The sequence below is a fragment of the Rhamphochromis sp. 'chilingali' genome (genome assembly GCF_963969265.1).
Source record: "Rhamphochromis sp. 'chilingali' genome assembly, chromosome: 18".
Lineage (NCBI taxonomy): Eukaryota > Metazoa > Chordata > Actinopteri > Cichliformes > Cichlidae > Rhamphochromis > Rhamphochromis sp. 'chilingali'.
The window spans coordinates 5,094,685-5,110,616 of NC_137945.1; the positions used below are offsets into that span (position 1 = coordinate 5,094,685).

Below are 15,932 nucleotides of genomic sequence, written 5' to 3' on the forward strand. Positions count from 1 at the left end.
ACTGTAGAACATGTTATATTACACTGTGAGAAGGTAACTGATCCAAAACCTCAGTAACATAAAAATGAAACTGGATCTTATTGATTTACTGCAAAAGGGCTCAAGAAGTGAAAGTTATCAGGCCTTATTCCAGTTTTTAAAAGAGAAAATAGTTGCTGGTCGACGTTCCAGTTCACACTCCACACCAGTTGGTGGCGGTAATTCACCATTTTGTTGTTTGACAACCACAAATACAATTTCTAAGAAGAAGAAGAAGAAGAAGGGGCGGAGCAAAGTGAGGACGCTCCACGAGAGGAGGCGTTTGCAGAGAGAGCTGCTTTTTCATTCAAAGAGACTAAAGTAGAACCACCGTTTGGATCGATATCTGCATCGATCAGCCCACCCTTGTCTCCTGGATCGTAGCTGAGATCAGCGTGAACCACGTGGGTCTCTGCTCCCTGATCTGTTTCCTGTGTTTGGAAAGAGTTGCAGCTTCATCGCGGAGTTTCTCTCGGTTTGTGGGCTCATCTAAAGGTAAGCACCGAGCTAACTTTACTGTGAGTTCAGTTCATGTTGAGTTTAGCTCCTGAATGAGGTCTTCTGCTGCTCTCCTCGGTGTCTGTTCACAGTTTATTGTGAACACGTTGAGAGAAGAGTGAGAGAGTGTTTGGAGAAAAACACCAACTAATCATTAGCTCAGCATGCTGGGAGAAGTTGGAGCAGAAAAGTCTTTTCATTGTCCCTGCAGCTGTTTTTCTGCCTGCACCAAACCTCTACAGCCTCGTTTCTATTTGAAGTGATAACAGGAAATGGATGAGAGCGATCTGCTGCAGTATCAGGGTCACAATAAACTTTATTGTCCAGGATGTGGATGAACACATGAGAGGAAGTGAACTCCTACAAAGGCTCATTTTAATGAGTGTGGCTGCTGTAAAGTGATGCACAGGAAGATGTTAACAAAAACTAATGAAACAGAGATGAAAGTAAACAGTGTTCATATTTGAAAGCACAGAGAATAAAAATATATTGTGGTGGTTAATGTGCAGCTCTTGGTGATTTGGAGAAATCATGTTTTTAATCATGTTGTGGATTGAATTTTTATTTTATTTTATCTACAGAAGTTTGTCCCACTTGTGATTGTTCAAATTGATTTGTTGGGTTGACTTGAATCATGTGAAGGTTTAAAGCTGCACTTCCCCCAAAAAGAATAAAGTATAATCGTGAAGAATGTAAAAATGTCTTCCTGTGTCAAACACAGCTGCAGTCAAAGCAGGAAGGAAAGCACTGAAACCACTGATCAAAGCTCATTAATCAAAGACTGCTGATCAATGGCAATGAGTACCATTCCCGCTGCAAGGGATCAGTGGTTGTTGATCAATGATCATGAGAATTTGCATATTAATGCTCAATAACTGACCTCCCAGCCCATTGTTCCTTCAGTGGTTCTAGTTTCAGTCATTATGCAAATGCACTGTTGAAGATTGGGGAAAGCTGCAGTCAGCTGAGACTGAAGAATTCACTTGGATGAGTCACGAAATGTTTCTCCCACAAAAAGCTACGTCCAGATGAACAGAATCAAAGTTTGGGGAATGGTGGAGTTTGGAGAGCGGCACCATGGGGGCTGGAGAGACTTGTGAAGTGGTGATCAGGTGTGGGCCTCTGTTATTATGAATGGTCGGGGTGGGGGGTGGAACTGGGGGGCTGAAGGAGTTGAAAGTGTGGGGTGGGGGAGTAACAGGTCTGTCCCTGTTTGTGGAAACCACAGGAGGAGCTGTTCAGGCTGTTGCTGGGTGTGAATTGTTGATGGAGTCTTTAAACTTGTAGTTGCTGTTTTCCAGACTGAAGCAGAGTCGTTAGCTGAAAACTGGTTTTAGAGGTTCATTCAGGACACCTTCTCAGGCTCTTACAGCCTTACCTGTATCATAACAAAGTGTATAAACCCCAATCCACCTTTAACATGGTCCTTCTCCCAAACCTTCAAATAGGACTTTCTGGCCCTGTCATAGTAAAGGGCTGCTTAGAATATTAGAGCCAATGTCACAAAGTTCCTCCTGAAGTATAAGTGAGTGAGAGAGTTTCCTCACTTTGCAGCACAACACGTCTCACAAGATTTCTACAAGCAATCAGAGTGAAATTTGTACTTTGTGTTGTCAGATGAACATATGAGACACTTTGACTCTTCAGTGCAGTGTGGAGCCTAACAAAGATCTGTTTTGTGTCCCAGCTGATCAGCAGGAGGAGAAGAGTCTGACGGAGCAGCAGAGGAACATTTTCAGCCATCTGGACTCAGCTGAGTCACTACAGAGGAAACAATGAGCTCAACACAGGAGGTGAGGAAAATATCACAGTTTCACCAAATAATCAGTCACGTCTAAAACTCTCATCCTCCCAACCTGTTATATGACTGTGTTGTATATTATTGTGTATTTTTAAATTATGTTTACAAACACAAAGAAATCACAATCAATTATCCTTCGTTAATATTAGTAGTATTATTATCAATTCAATTCTCAATACAATGTTATTTATACAGTGCCAAATCACAACAATAGTTGCCTGAACGTGGTTTATATTGTAGGCAGACCCTACAATAATACATACAGAGGGGGGGGGGAATCCAACAATCATATGACCTCCTATGAGCAAGCACTTTGGCGACAGTGGGAAGGAAAAACTCCCTTTTAACAGGAAGGAACCTCCAGCAGAACCAGGCTCACAGAGCCTTCTTTTCTCAATTAACAGTGAAAAAGTACAGGCTCTGGAATGTAATCAGAGTAAGAAAGTAAAAGTAGCTCCTTGAAGAACTTTTTAACCACATGTTTTTATCCAAAGTTAACTGAACCTTGTGCTTTATTAATGTAATAATAAAATAAGATTAGTAAATGAAGTGCAAACTATTTATTTTTAATAAAGGTTCTCTGTTTGAATCAGTTAAGTAGAAAATGAAGGAAAATAAAACATGTGTGTATTTTCTGTTGCCTACATTGTAGAGGGTGACTTTGCCTCTAAACAGGAACATGAGCAGGGAAGAGGTTAAAGTGGGATTGAGCAGGTGGGAACCCTAAAATCAGCTGTAGTGGCTCAGCGTGGGGAAAAGAATCACAGCTCACAATAATTTCTGTTGAGAGCTCCAGTAGATTTTCTTCAAGTACAGGCTGTGATCAGCTGACCTGCTGCTCTCTGTGGATGTACACAACTGAATTCAACCAGATGTCAGCAGATGTTTCATGAGCTGTCCTGGCTGATTTCCATCCTCTACACTGACAGTACACTGTCTTTATATTAGACACTATACTGTTGGTATGAAGGTGGAACTCAGTGAATGAATGTCAGCATCATGAGCTTCAGTTTAAATGAATCTCTGCTACACTTGATGTAATCTAACTCTGACATGAGCACCACAGTCACTGTGCACCAGTCACACACTGTCCTTTACTTTAAATCCATCACAGTTCAGCAAACGTATGGAACGCCAGGACTGCCATAATGAATTAATTAAACACACCATTAAATAATTAATTAAATGTGGCAATAATTAATTAAAATTGGAATTAATTAATTAAATAAATAGTTATGACACATGTAATTAATTATTTATGTATTTCACATTTTAATTAATTATTGACACATTTAATTAATTGTTTAATGATATATTTATTTATTTCATTTTGGCAGTCCTGGCGCCTGGCTCTCATCATGAAATAATTTTATCTGTCAGCCTCACCCATCAAACTCAGGGGGCGGGGTTAACGCTGATCGAGTCAAAACCATTGCTTTGGCCTGGTGGCCATTGTTTCTAGCACACAACAACCGGCATGTGGAAGCTAACAGAACTGAACTTTGAAAAACCCTGTTTGTGTGTCACCAAATACCGTTTTAATATTTTTTAGCCAAGCATGTAGTGGTTTAATCTTCATGTGTCTGGTCGGTTTGTCAAGATACAGCCTCTTTGCAAAAGTGCTTCGATGATTTCGGAGATGTCTGCCCAGTCTCACGGCAAAGCGTGGGATAGACCCGCTCGCCTCGCAAGCAATCCCACCGACAAAGCGCAGGCCCCGGTACACAGCTGTAGTAACCCCCGCTGACTTCTTTTACTGAGGTTATATTTATCGATGTTTTATTTCCTGATGTTCTTATGTGTCCTACGTGTTTCAGTCGCCAATTCTGAATTATAACTAACATTAAAAACATGTTTAAGGAGGAGAGAGAGCAAATAAATCTGTTTAACATCTGATCTTTGGGTTTTTGTTCAGTAATCAGCGTGACCTGTGTATAAACGCATAAAAGAGATAACGTTGGTGTTTCCGTCATGTAGTAACTGCTGGCTTTAACTGTACAAAGGTTGTTCGACACTGTGAAACACATACAGACTTCATGATGTTCGGCTAATATTTTTATTGTGAATATTAATCATGCTGACCTCGCTCTGTACACCACGCAGAGAGGTCAGCATATCCACGATATCCACGATATCCTCAGCTCCATGAGTTAACACAGAGTTTCACAGCTGACTATCTAACTGCCAACTATTCCAGAGACGTGAAAATATACAGCATAAAGAAAAGTGTAAGAGACTCAGCAGCAGATTAGAATAACAGTTATACATTTAATAAATCACCAAATGAATCCAAGAAACGAGCAAACCTGTTCCGACAATTTGAGTTTGTATTCCCTCAGCTGCAGACTCGCTGCTGTTTAAATGTTTGAAAAGGAAGATTAGATATAAACAAACGTCAAACATAGACTCAGTCTGCCTTCACATTTGATATGAGGCCAGCACGTATAGTGGCCTCAGCAGGCTATTACTGAAATACACGTGCTATATCATAAACTATGATATAAATAGGGAGGTCCTATTAACATGTTTAGTTTTAAAGGACACCTTCCTGCCTTTAGTCTCATTCATGAGCGGTATTAGTTTTCTTCTAACATCCAGAAGTCTGCACGATGTGTTTCATAGTTTGTAACAAGCCTTTGACCGGTAAACATAACATGACCGAAAAAGAAAAAAAAAAAGAAAAAAAAAGAGAGAGAGAGAGAGAGAGTTGACATAAGAAGAGAAAATGCTCTCAATTATGGAGACAGGCAAATGGTTCATTTATGTTTGTGTGTTTATTCCTCCCTAAATATCGTCGGTGAAGTTTGCCATGCACGTCAGATTTTCCTGCACATTTTTATACCTCTGCCAACAGAGAGAGAGAAAAAATCACATTCTAACAGACAGCTGGTGCTTAGAATACAGTTGAATAACTATTAAAAAACAGATGATATTTAGATGATAGTTCAGTCTAACACATGTGCCAGTGAACCATTAAACGTCTGTGAAACTATGCAGTTATGAAACGTAACTTTAACCTCAGCCAAACCGATTTGCTCAGTTGTAAATAAAACAGCGAAGTAAACGTGACCCGACAGACAGAACCTGAGTGAATGAAGTCCAGCGTTTAACCACTGAGAGCTAAAACTCAGCTGAGGTTTGAAAGCTGTGTGCCGGTGATTGGACATCAGCCGCTGATAAAGCTGTTCGCCTATAAAGTGCTCTGTAAGGAAACGAGCTCCAGCAGCTCTGCGCTCGGGGAAAACACTATATTTACTTATCTTGTGCAGAAAAATGCGCTGACATTGCGTTATATCGAGCACCGGCTGCCCAGTTAAACTGTGACTATCACCAGGTAACGTAGGCGTGTTTCTTGAATTAGCAGCAGGTGTTAAACAGCTGACAGATGAGGAGGAGGATGCATGCAGGTAAACTGAGGGTCTGTTGAGCTGATCGCTGGTTTCGTGAGAAAAATGTCAGCTCGTTCTTTATGTTACAGAAGCACAGAGACACAAGACCAGGCGGAAAGAGACGATCGTTCGTTGAAAATGAGAATCTGCGAATGCAACATGTGGAACACGGAGAGTGGAATATGTAAACAAACCGGTTAACGTAACCCCCTCGGTGCACTCTGCATGCTAACTGTTAGCAGAGCTAGTGAAATCTCTGAAAACATCTGAGCACTTTTGCAAACATGTTCTATGTTGACAACCTGACCAGACATACGGCGCGACATTCGCGGCTAAAACACTGTTAAAAGTGTAGCTGGTGACAGAAAAACGGGGTATTTTAAAACTACACCACCACCATTGCTGCTTGTGATTTGATCTGCATTCTGGGATACCTGGCTGCCCCAAGTCTACACAAGCAATCGATTATCTATGTGATGGCCAAACCCGTGGCCACACTCTAAAGTCGGTAACTTTTGTATTTTCATTCTTCATTTTGAACATAGTAATACATTTTAGTTGCCAATAACTTCATTGATTGGTTTGGATACATTTGTTCTATTTGTAAGCGCGCACATTTAGTTTACTTATGTATTCATACTACTTCATTTCTTTGCTTTCTGACTAACCTTTGTCTTTTTATTTCTTACCTGCCATCATCCCTGGGAGTTGCCGGACAAAAGATGGTAGCCAGGGTTTGAAACCATTAAATATGAAGGAAGATAATTGGACCACACCACCACTTCCTGCTGAAGGGGGAATGTGTGTTTTCTTTACTTTAAAAACAAAGTATTTGTATTTAATTAAATATTTGAGTTTAGGGTTTAATGGGGTTTTTTGATTTTCTTCTTTAGTGTTTAGTTTATTAACAAACTAGATTGTACTGCTGTTTGTGATTTATGATTGTGTTTTGTTTGTTACCCCTCATGTGTCACAATGGTCTGATCAGCCATTATATATACCCTTGTATGTCATTTCATGTTTAGGTCAATTATGTACGTTTGGGCAGTCATTTGGTTTGTTAAGGTTGCAGTCTTTGCCTGAGTTCAGTTTTGTTTCTTTGACCTCTTTTATGAGCTCAACATTTATTAGTCTTGTAAATATAATTTTTGGGGGTTAAATAAATGGAAACTATATTTTTCTAATAATTCCTGGGCTCCTCCTGTTCTTCAACGCGGTCCATCACAATCTAGGATCGACCTGTTTTGACTTACTTTGCACGGCAACCAATCAAATGTTAGAGAAGCTGCATGGGCAGCGTTAACCCCGCCCCCTGAGTTTGATGGGTGAGGCTGACAGATAAAATTATTTCATGATGAGAGCCAGGCGCCAGGACTGCCAAAATGAAATAAATAAATATATCATTAAATAATTAATTAAATGTGTCAATAATTAATTAATTACATGTGTCATAACTATTTATTTAATTAATTAATTCCAATTTTAATTAATTATTGCCACATTTAATTAATTATTTAATGGTGTATTTAATTAATTCATTATGGCAGTCCTGGCGTTCCATACAAACGAACCTGTTTATCCTGCACTAACCTGCAGAGGATCTTCATGCAGTCTTTAAATAACACAGTTAATCTGCCTCAGATTGTTTTGCAGCATCTTTCACAACCTGAAAAAACACAATGTCACATGTACAGACCCAATATCTGATTTCAACACATGAGGACTTACATGTAAGCTTTAATCTCCAGTTGATCAAATCCCACTGAGCAGTCCTTCCCTTTAAATCTAACCTCTCTTCTTCCTCTCCTGTCCTGTGTGTCTTATCTTTCTCCATCTGAGTGAAGTTAGCTCTCTTTCTTTTCTCTCCCTGTGATGTGCAGCAGCTGGACCTTTAGCCAGCAACACACTGTAAGACAAACTGCACACAAACAGTTTGTGTGTTTGCTGATGTTTGTTGATAGAAACGCTGCATTTGAAATTACCTGTTTGTTCAGGTGCTGTGCAAAAAAGAAAGAAGAACAACGTCTCACTTTAACTCCTGACTATGACTCACAGTTTTGCCTCTTTCATCTCTTTTTATGTTTCAAACCCTGGTGATTAGTACACGATCAGGATTGTCTTTCATGTGTTACTGTTTAGGTTCATATTGGTTTGATGTTTGATGCCTGCAGTGATGAAATAACTCTCCTTAAATTCCTCAGACCAAAAGTAACTCATCTGTTTTTTAAATGTAAGGAGTAAAAGTAAAAACCCTCAGGTTACAAACAGATATTTTACTTCATTAATCCAAAATAGTAACTGTTACATTGAGTTTATTATCATTGAAGAAATTAGAAATTTATGGAAATATATAAAAGGAAACATAAAGAATAAATGAATCCACAGTAACCCTGTGATGAATATGATTAAACATTTTAATTGTTTGACAGCACTCATATATATTATATATTAATGTATACTTACATATTAGTAAATAGGCTTTTTAAAAAGTTGTATTTCACAGGAGAGAACCTGTGTTAAAAGATTGACGCAAATATTCTTTATTTATTTCATTATATTGCATGAATGTCTGTTACATGCTTAACTATAAAGTTCAAAAAGTGTAATTGCATTCTGGCATATTGATCAATGATTGCAATTAAATACAGAAAATTGAGCGATTTATTAGATTATCTATTAGGTTATTATTTTTAATCTATTGACAGCACTACTTGTATCAATAAAAGAGCTGCAGCTTTCACTGACAGCACATCATGTGGTACTTTAACTTTTGTACTGTTTTCATCAATTAATTTTGCAGTTAACATGTGAACATGTTGGATGATCTGTCTGCTGTCACTGGGTGGTGCTGAGGTCTGAATCTGAGGGCAACTCCTGGAATCACAAAGACAACAGAACCATCACAAACTGAAAAATAAAGTTTATCCCTCAAATCTGAAATAAAGCTGATCCTCTCTGTCCTCACACACTCGGGATCTGAAGTTCTTCTCTTACATATTTTCCTTTCTACAGCTCTGCTGACAGCTGACATATGAGCTGTTTATTAGATAAGGACAAAGCCTTATATACTAACAGATTTTGCAATATGTTTACCTTTGAGTTGTAGGTGCTATGTAAATTGATAAAAATGAGATGGAGCAGGTTTCAGTCCTTGTTCAGTCTGCTGCTGCATTGTGGTCACCAACATACGCAGGCATTATAACTGGTGTTTCAGCGGTTGCCTGGGTATTGGACAAGAAATATTAAAGCTTCAAATTATTTCTCTCAGAGCATGTAAGCTGTACAGAGTAATGTCCATGTAACTGTGAACAATAACTTATTAAGAATCATCCAGACTGTTTCTTTTAACCAGAATATTTGAAACAAACTTTATTTTAACGTAAGCTACCAAACAGCTGTAGCTGGTTTCATGCATAAATATTGGGCTTTACTATTTTAATCTATAGTTAATGATTGAAAAGTTATCTGAGCAGATTTCTTTATTTTTTGTCTGACCCCACTCCCGTCTGCTAACATAGAGGAGGCGGGGCTTATGATCTAGCCAGACACTAGTGAGCGATAGAGACAACGTTTTCTACAGTCATTGGTTTGAACAGTCATGAATTATTTTTAACACCAGGTTGGATGTAATGTGTTAGAACTACCAGCAGGTGGGGATAAGAGACCTTTTAGGTGTTTGGTGCCACACTACACCTTCAGGTTTAAAACTAGTGTTAATGGAGGGAGTTTGAAGGTTGAGTTTGTTCCACGACTGCATTTCACTCACTGCCTCTGTTTGTATCTCTGTCACTGCAGGACCAACATGGAGCGAGAAGTCAGCGCTCTCAGGAGGCCGACAAACCTCACAGAAGAAAGAGAGAGAAAAAACACACCTGTGACAAGTGTGGGAAGGAGTTTGCTAGGAAGTCTACACTAAAACAGCATCAGGTCATCCACACTGGAGAGAGACCGTTCAGCTGTGACTTGTGTGGAAAGTCTTTTTCCTGGAAGCGTTCCCTAAAACAACACCAACTCATCCACAGTGGAGTTAAAGCACACAGCTGTGATCAGTGTGGCAGAGCTTTTGCTCACAGTAGCAGCTTACAGAAGCATCTAGTTACCCACTCTGGAATTAAGGCATACAGCTGTGACATCTGTGGTAAAACTTTCAGCCAGATACGGAATCGAAATAGACACCTACGCATTCACACCGGACATGATGTGTACTGCTGTGAACAGTGTGGCAAACCGTTTATAACACATACAAAGTTACAACAACACATGTTTACCCACACTGAGGAGAGACCTTATAAATGTGACCTGTGTGAGAAGACTTTTAAATCTCCACATGACCTGAGACGACACCAACAGATCCACACCAGAAAGAGACTCTACAAGTGCAGTTACTGTGAGGTATGTATTTGTATTTTTATCTTGTCATTTTAGCCTGACTGTTTGGAACAACTCTGCTCATTAAACTGTGTTAGCATGTTAGCAATTCTACTGCATGGAAAAGCAGCTCTGAGTGATTATTCAGATTTTCATTTCAGTTATGATTTTAGTATTACTGTAGTATTATGTTGGTAGTACTGTAGTTATTGCAGCCCAGTAAACTGTTAACTGAAACAGTAAAATGTAATTGGACGTCTGCAGAGATGCTCTTTATTTCAGGCGACGTTCAGGATAAAAATGTTGAAGGACTGACTTACACTGTCTTTGTGTCTTTGTTTAGAAGCAGAGCGACACAGATGGATCCAGTTCTCAACCCTGTCATCAATGTGGGAAAGGGTTTCATTGTGACCTTTGTGGAAAAACTTTCAGTCAACGATGCGCCCTAAAAAGACATCAACGTAGACACACTGGAGAAGAACTGAAAAACTGCAAAGAATGTGGGAGAAGCTTCCCTACATCACATCACTTAAAAGAACATGAACTGATTCACAGTGGGGTTAAAAAGCACGTCTGTGATCAGTGTGGGTCATCTTTCATTACTGCAGGTCAGCTTAAAAAACACAAACGTGTCCACACAGGAGAGAAACCATACAAGTGCAGACACTGTGACAAAAGCTTCACACATTCAGGTAATCGTAACATTCATGAACGTACACACATGGAAGGAAACTACAGCTGTGACCAGTGTGACAAGAGCTTCAGGAATCTCAGTTCATACTCCGAACACAAACGATCCCACGTTACTAATAAACTGTTTCACTGTTACCAATGTGCCAAAACATTCAATTCATTATCTGCTCTGTGCAAACATCAACGTGATCACTCAGGGCTGAAATCACTCCCATCACAGGATCACAGTAACTCTGAAGAGACAGAAAGATCCTTTTCTAGTTTGAGGGTCAAACTTAAAATCCTTGAGATCGGGCTCCACAGAGTTCAGATGTAAAAATCTGATGAGACAGCTGTGAACAAAAATGTTCCTCTAGTAACAGGGGTCACCGGCATGTCAAAATCACATGACCAATTTAAAAGCAACAAGATGCAGTAACCCAGAGTCTCCATTTCAACTGGAGTCGAAAGTGTGGACTTCAAACTATGTACCGTATTTTCACGACCATAAGGCGCACTGTACTAAAAGGCGCAGTCTCAGTTATGTGTGCCGTTACTGTATTTAACACACACATAAGGCGCACTGGACCATAGGGCGCATACAAGTACCGTATGCGTATTTAAAATTAAAGCGGGAGCAAACCTGAGTTCGGTACCTTACTCACATTTTTATTACCAGTAATCGTCATCATCAACAACACACAAGCATACAAGTGTGCGTATTTAAAAATAAAGCAGGAGCAAAACAAAGTTTGGTACTCACATTTTTATCATCAATCAAACCCATCGAAGTCCTCATCCTCTGTGTCTGAATTGAACAGCTGCGCTAAATCTTCATCAAACATGCCAGGTTCACTTTCTTCACTGTCAGAGTCACTTTCCGTGCCGTGCGGCTCCTCGGAAACGATGGCGGCTTTTGCGAAAGCTCGAACAACAGTGCCAGCAGACATGTTAGCCCAAGCATCTACAATCCATTGGCAAATTGTGGCGTAACTCGCCCGGCGCTGGTTTCCACTCTTGGTTAAACTGTGGTCTCCATCGGTCATCCATCGCTGGATGTGTTTGTCGCCGATGTGTTTGCTGCAGTAGGAGCGGAAGATGGCCAGCTTTTCCTTATAATCCGCTGGAAGTTGCTGCGCTACCGTAGTCCTGGTCCGGATGGAAAAATGGCACCGTTTCATAAAAAGTGAAAGTGAAACTGCTTTTAGCCGAATGGTGACCGTCGAAACGCTTCTCCCGCTCGTTCTTTGCTCGATGATCGCCTTATGTCCGCGGAAACTCAGCTGCGTCTTCTTGACCTGCCGGAGCTTGTTTTCCAGCTTCCTCCACTTGCGAACCATCGATTCGTTAATCTTAAATTCTCTCGCCGCTGCTCGATTTCCATGTTCCTCCGCGTAGCTGATGGCCTTCAGTTTAAACTGTGCTTCGTAAGCGTGTCTCTTTGCCATTTTCAGGGTTGTTAAAACAACGATGTCCTGCATAACGCACATACCTGTTCTTTTATACAGGTATGTGCAATAAAGTCAACGCACACACTTCACCCTTTAGCGTTCTCATGGTGTTCTCTACTACGTCCTCCTTACAACACACAGGGCGCACTGCGCTATAGGGCGCGCCGCACTTTTTGAAGAAAATCTAAGACTTTTAAGTGCGCCTTATGGTTGTGAAAATACGGTACCAGTTTTTAAATTGTGTTGACAGGCCATGTAAAACCAGATTTATGTTTAAAAAAAAATACACGCAATTTAAAAAAAAAAAAAAAGAAATAAAACAGCATTGTATTTAGAGCACGAAGAAAGGGTATAAGCGGCATGTTCTAAGGAAGGCACTAGCAAACACTCTCCGCTTGCAGGCAAAGAAATGAATAAATAAAAAGAACACCCCTTCCCTATTTGTGTTAAAGTGAACCACGTCAATCAATAAAAAACTATATGGCAACATGTGGCATTTGGTTGTTTAGGAAGATGGGGAAGTTTTAGGAGTGACGCCAGCAGTCACTGTCAGAAGAATGAGGCAACTGCTGAATGCAAAAAAGCCATCAATGACAGTGTTGTGGACTTTTTATGACATATTAGAGCTGGGCGATATAAGATTTTTTTCATATCACGATATGTTTTTTTCATTTCAGGCGATAACGATATCTATCACGATATAAGCCAAATAACTAATTTGTAAGATTTAAATTTGCTGTTGCTCACAAGTAAAATGTGAAATAATCAGCAGCTTGTTTTTATTTAAATATTTATTTCCCATAATAAGTTCAACAGGGTAGATGTACTTAAGGAACATGAGACGTTTTCAGATAAATAAAGGCAAATATTGCAAACTACACAAAAGGCAGCCGCTAAAGCGTTTAAGTTTCAAAATAGAACAAACGAAACAGACGACTAAATTGTCAATTCCACTTAGAAACAAAATATTAATTCTAAAAATAAATCTTAGTTTGTTTTACAGAAGAACAGACAAAACTGACTAACTTTTGTCAATATCAAATAAACTGAGAACTAAAAGGAAATTCTCAATCTCTCCTTGTTGTATAGCTGAGCTTTTCAAACAGTTTTAACAGTTACTTTAGTCTGACAAAAGCCGAATGACGAATTAGCGCTTCCAGTCAGAGACTGAGGCTACGTCCACACGTACACGGGTATTTTTGAAAACGGAGATTTTCCGTTTTCGTTTTAAAAAATAATCCCGTCCACACATAAAGGGAGAAATGAAGGAAAACGCTGCTATGAACATGCCAAAGCAGCAGGTGGCGCTAGATTCCTAACCGTGCAGAAATGTTGGCCAATCAGAAGTCTAGAAGCCTCGGTGGGAAAAAGTAAACAAAGCTGGGTCATAGAAGCAGAACCGAGTCGTATGTGTGGACGGACAGTAACTGTGTGTATATGTAAGCATTTAAACACTGCAGAGAGTAGAATTAACAGTATTGTAGAAATTCACAATAACGTGGCGCACAGTGTGACGTCAAAAAATGCGCACACCTTTCACGCTGCGTTTTCTCCGTTTTTCTAGTCCAACACGTAAATGCAAAAACGGAGTTTTTAAAAATCTTCGTTTTCAGTGACCAAAAACGCCGTTTACGTGTGGACGAAAGGTGCAGACGCATAGAAAAATCTGCGTTTTCAAAAATACCCGGGTACGTGTGGACGTAGTGCATGCACCAGTTTATTGTATTTCCAGACTTGCTTTCGGCACAGTTTACAGTGCACGCTACTCTGTTTTTTGTCAGACTTGAAATAGCCGAAATACCTTCACACTACGGAACTTCTATGGCTCTTCCGTTCGACAATCTCTCCGGCATTGGAACCATCATCGGTTTTCTCTTCGGTCACGCTCGGTTGATTTTTCTAGTCGGCACACTCATTTCCTCCATTACCCGGGCGGTACGGTGGCTGGCTGCTTCCCAAACAAATACACATGTGCGGCTTGGCACTTGTGCTGTACGTAACAAGTCACGTGACGTGACGCTGCGGCTGTGATTGGTTCGGCTCTGCGCTACTTAATTTGGATTGGCTGTTTGTTTTTTGTTTTTTTTGTTTTTTTTTTAAGAGGACAAGAGCGGCGAGGTCTATCGCGATAGTTTAATTTTTCTATCGAGAAAAAGTTATATCGCAATACATATCGTTATCGTTCTATCGCCCAGCTCTGTCATATCACATTAGTTATGTAATATCACTTTCTCACTTTACCATAGTAAGAGCACTCCTGTCACTAGTTTACATGCATGTGGAAAGTTAACACAGTGAGGCCAATGTAATGGGAGACATTAAACAGATAGTGAGACTCCTTCTGCTTATCAGGGATGTAAATTCTTAGGTGAAGGCTAAGCAGAAAACAAGGTCATAATTCTCTCTGTGAGGAGGAGGTATAGCCCCCCCGTGAGAGGGGCCAACATGTAAGAGTTTGTGGAATGTTCTTTGTCTGTGTCTCTGTATATAAGATGTAAGGACGGTGGCCACAATTCAGAGGTGGTCCTGATGTTTCACTGGGATGCTCTCTCCACATTGCAATGTGTTTATTAAACCCACTTCAAATCAAGCTCACTGGGTGTGTTGAAGGTTATTGTTAAATTTTCCACAACAAACAATTCAGGGAACTGACATGTACATCCTCTACCTAATCACCCAAAACCTCGGCTGATTGTGACCCACACCCGTTTTCACACCTTGGCTCATGTGATTAGGTAGAGGATCATCAGGGGGTCCTTTTGACACTCTTTGGGATGCTGTGCAAGACATAAAGCTAAAATACAAAGGTTTGGACACCGTTTTGCATGTTTCCCTACTGTAGGGTCTCTGCAAGCATACAGAGCTCTGAGAGGGTACAAGTTGACAACTTTGGAATTCTACTAGAAACTGTCGATCATATTTGTTGTCAAAGCTGAATTCAGGGCAAACTACGCTAAATTAGCGTTTTTAGCTAACAGCTACAATAAGCATAAAAGTTACCTTACGGCTATCATTTGTTAACATGACGCTTGTTCTTATACATGTAATACATTTATTACCAACCTGAGAGTTTATCCGCTGGTCATTCGACATGACGAATGACTTCTGAAGTCTTAATTCAGCTCAAGATGCTGTAGATTCCCGTCAGTAACACTTTCGGTCCGCTAGTAAAACGTTGTTCTATTAATCTGCGCTTGAACCGGAACCGGATGTAAGTTCCAAAAAACTGAATTTTGGAACTGAAATTGAATTGTAGAACTGAAACTGAATGGTGAGAAACGAAACTGAAATTATTCGAGAGCTGAATTTTTAAAGGATAAAATGCAGTTTCAAAGCAAATCAATTCATTTTCAAAATATAAAATGCAATTTCAATTTAGTGATGATCATTTTCAAACCATAAATTCAATTTCAAATTAGACTAATTCAAATTCAGTTTTCAAAAGCATTTATTCAAGTTACAATTCAGATTCAATCTGAGGAATTCAAATTCAAATTTAACTTATTCAAATTCAGTTTCTGATGGCACAGATTTCTGCCCATAGGCCCTGGTCACATAACCTCAGAGACCTGCTGGGATGATAAGGAAGAAGATCAAATTCAAATTTTATTTGTCACATACACAGTCGTACGCAGTACAATATGCAGTGAAATGCTTAGACAACTGCTCATGACCTAAAGAAAAAAAGACTATGAATAGGATAGGAAATAAATATGAAAATTAAAATGAAGGGTA

At 39.7% G+C, this 15,932-nt stretch overlaps 1 protein-coding gene across 2 annotated transcripts; it reads left to right on the plus strand.

Annotated features, from left to right (window-relative positions):
* Positions 1–14,771, plus strand: LOC308385624 (uncharacterized protein). 2 transcript variants are annotated; one of them, XM_080864670.1, is made up of 4 exons: positions 1–513; positions 2,204–2,309; positions 9,502–10,098; positions 10,418–14,771. In XM_080864670.1, exons 2-4 carry the CDS (start codon positions 2,292–2,294, stop codon positions 11,081–11,083), a joined length of 1,281 nt encoding a protein of 426 aa, XP_080720796.1. In that variant the 5' UTR covers positions 1–513; positions 2,204–2,291; the 3' UTR covers positions 11,084–14,771. The 2 variants fall into 2 exon arrangements, with proteins under 2 accessions (XP_080720796.1, XP_080720795.1); XM_080864669.1 differs by lacking the exon at positions 1–513 and adding an exon at positions 907–1,628.
* Positions 14,772–15,932: the final 1,161 nt, after the last annotated feature.

Excerpts from the sequence above, each read along its gene's own strand:
- LOC308385624 (XM_080864670.1), top strand. Across the intron at positions 10,099-10,417 it reads ACAAGTGCAGTTACTGTGAG|AAGCAGAGCGACACAGATGG; the intron begins GTATGTATTTGT and ends GTCTTTGTTTAG.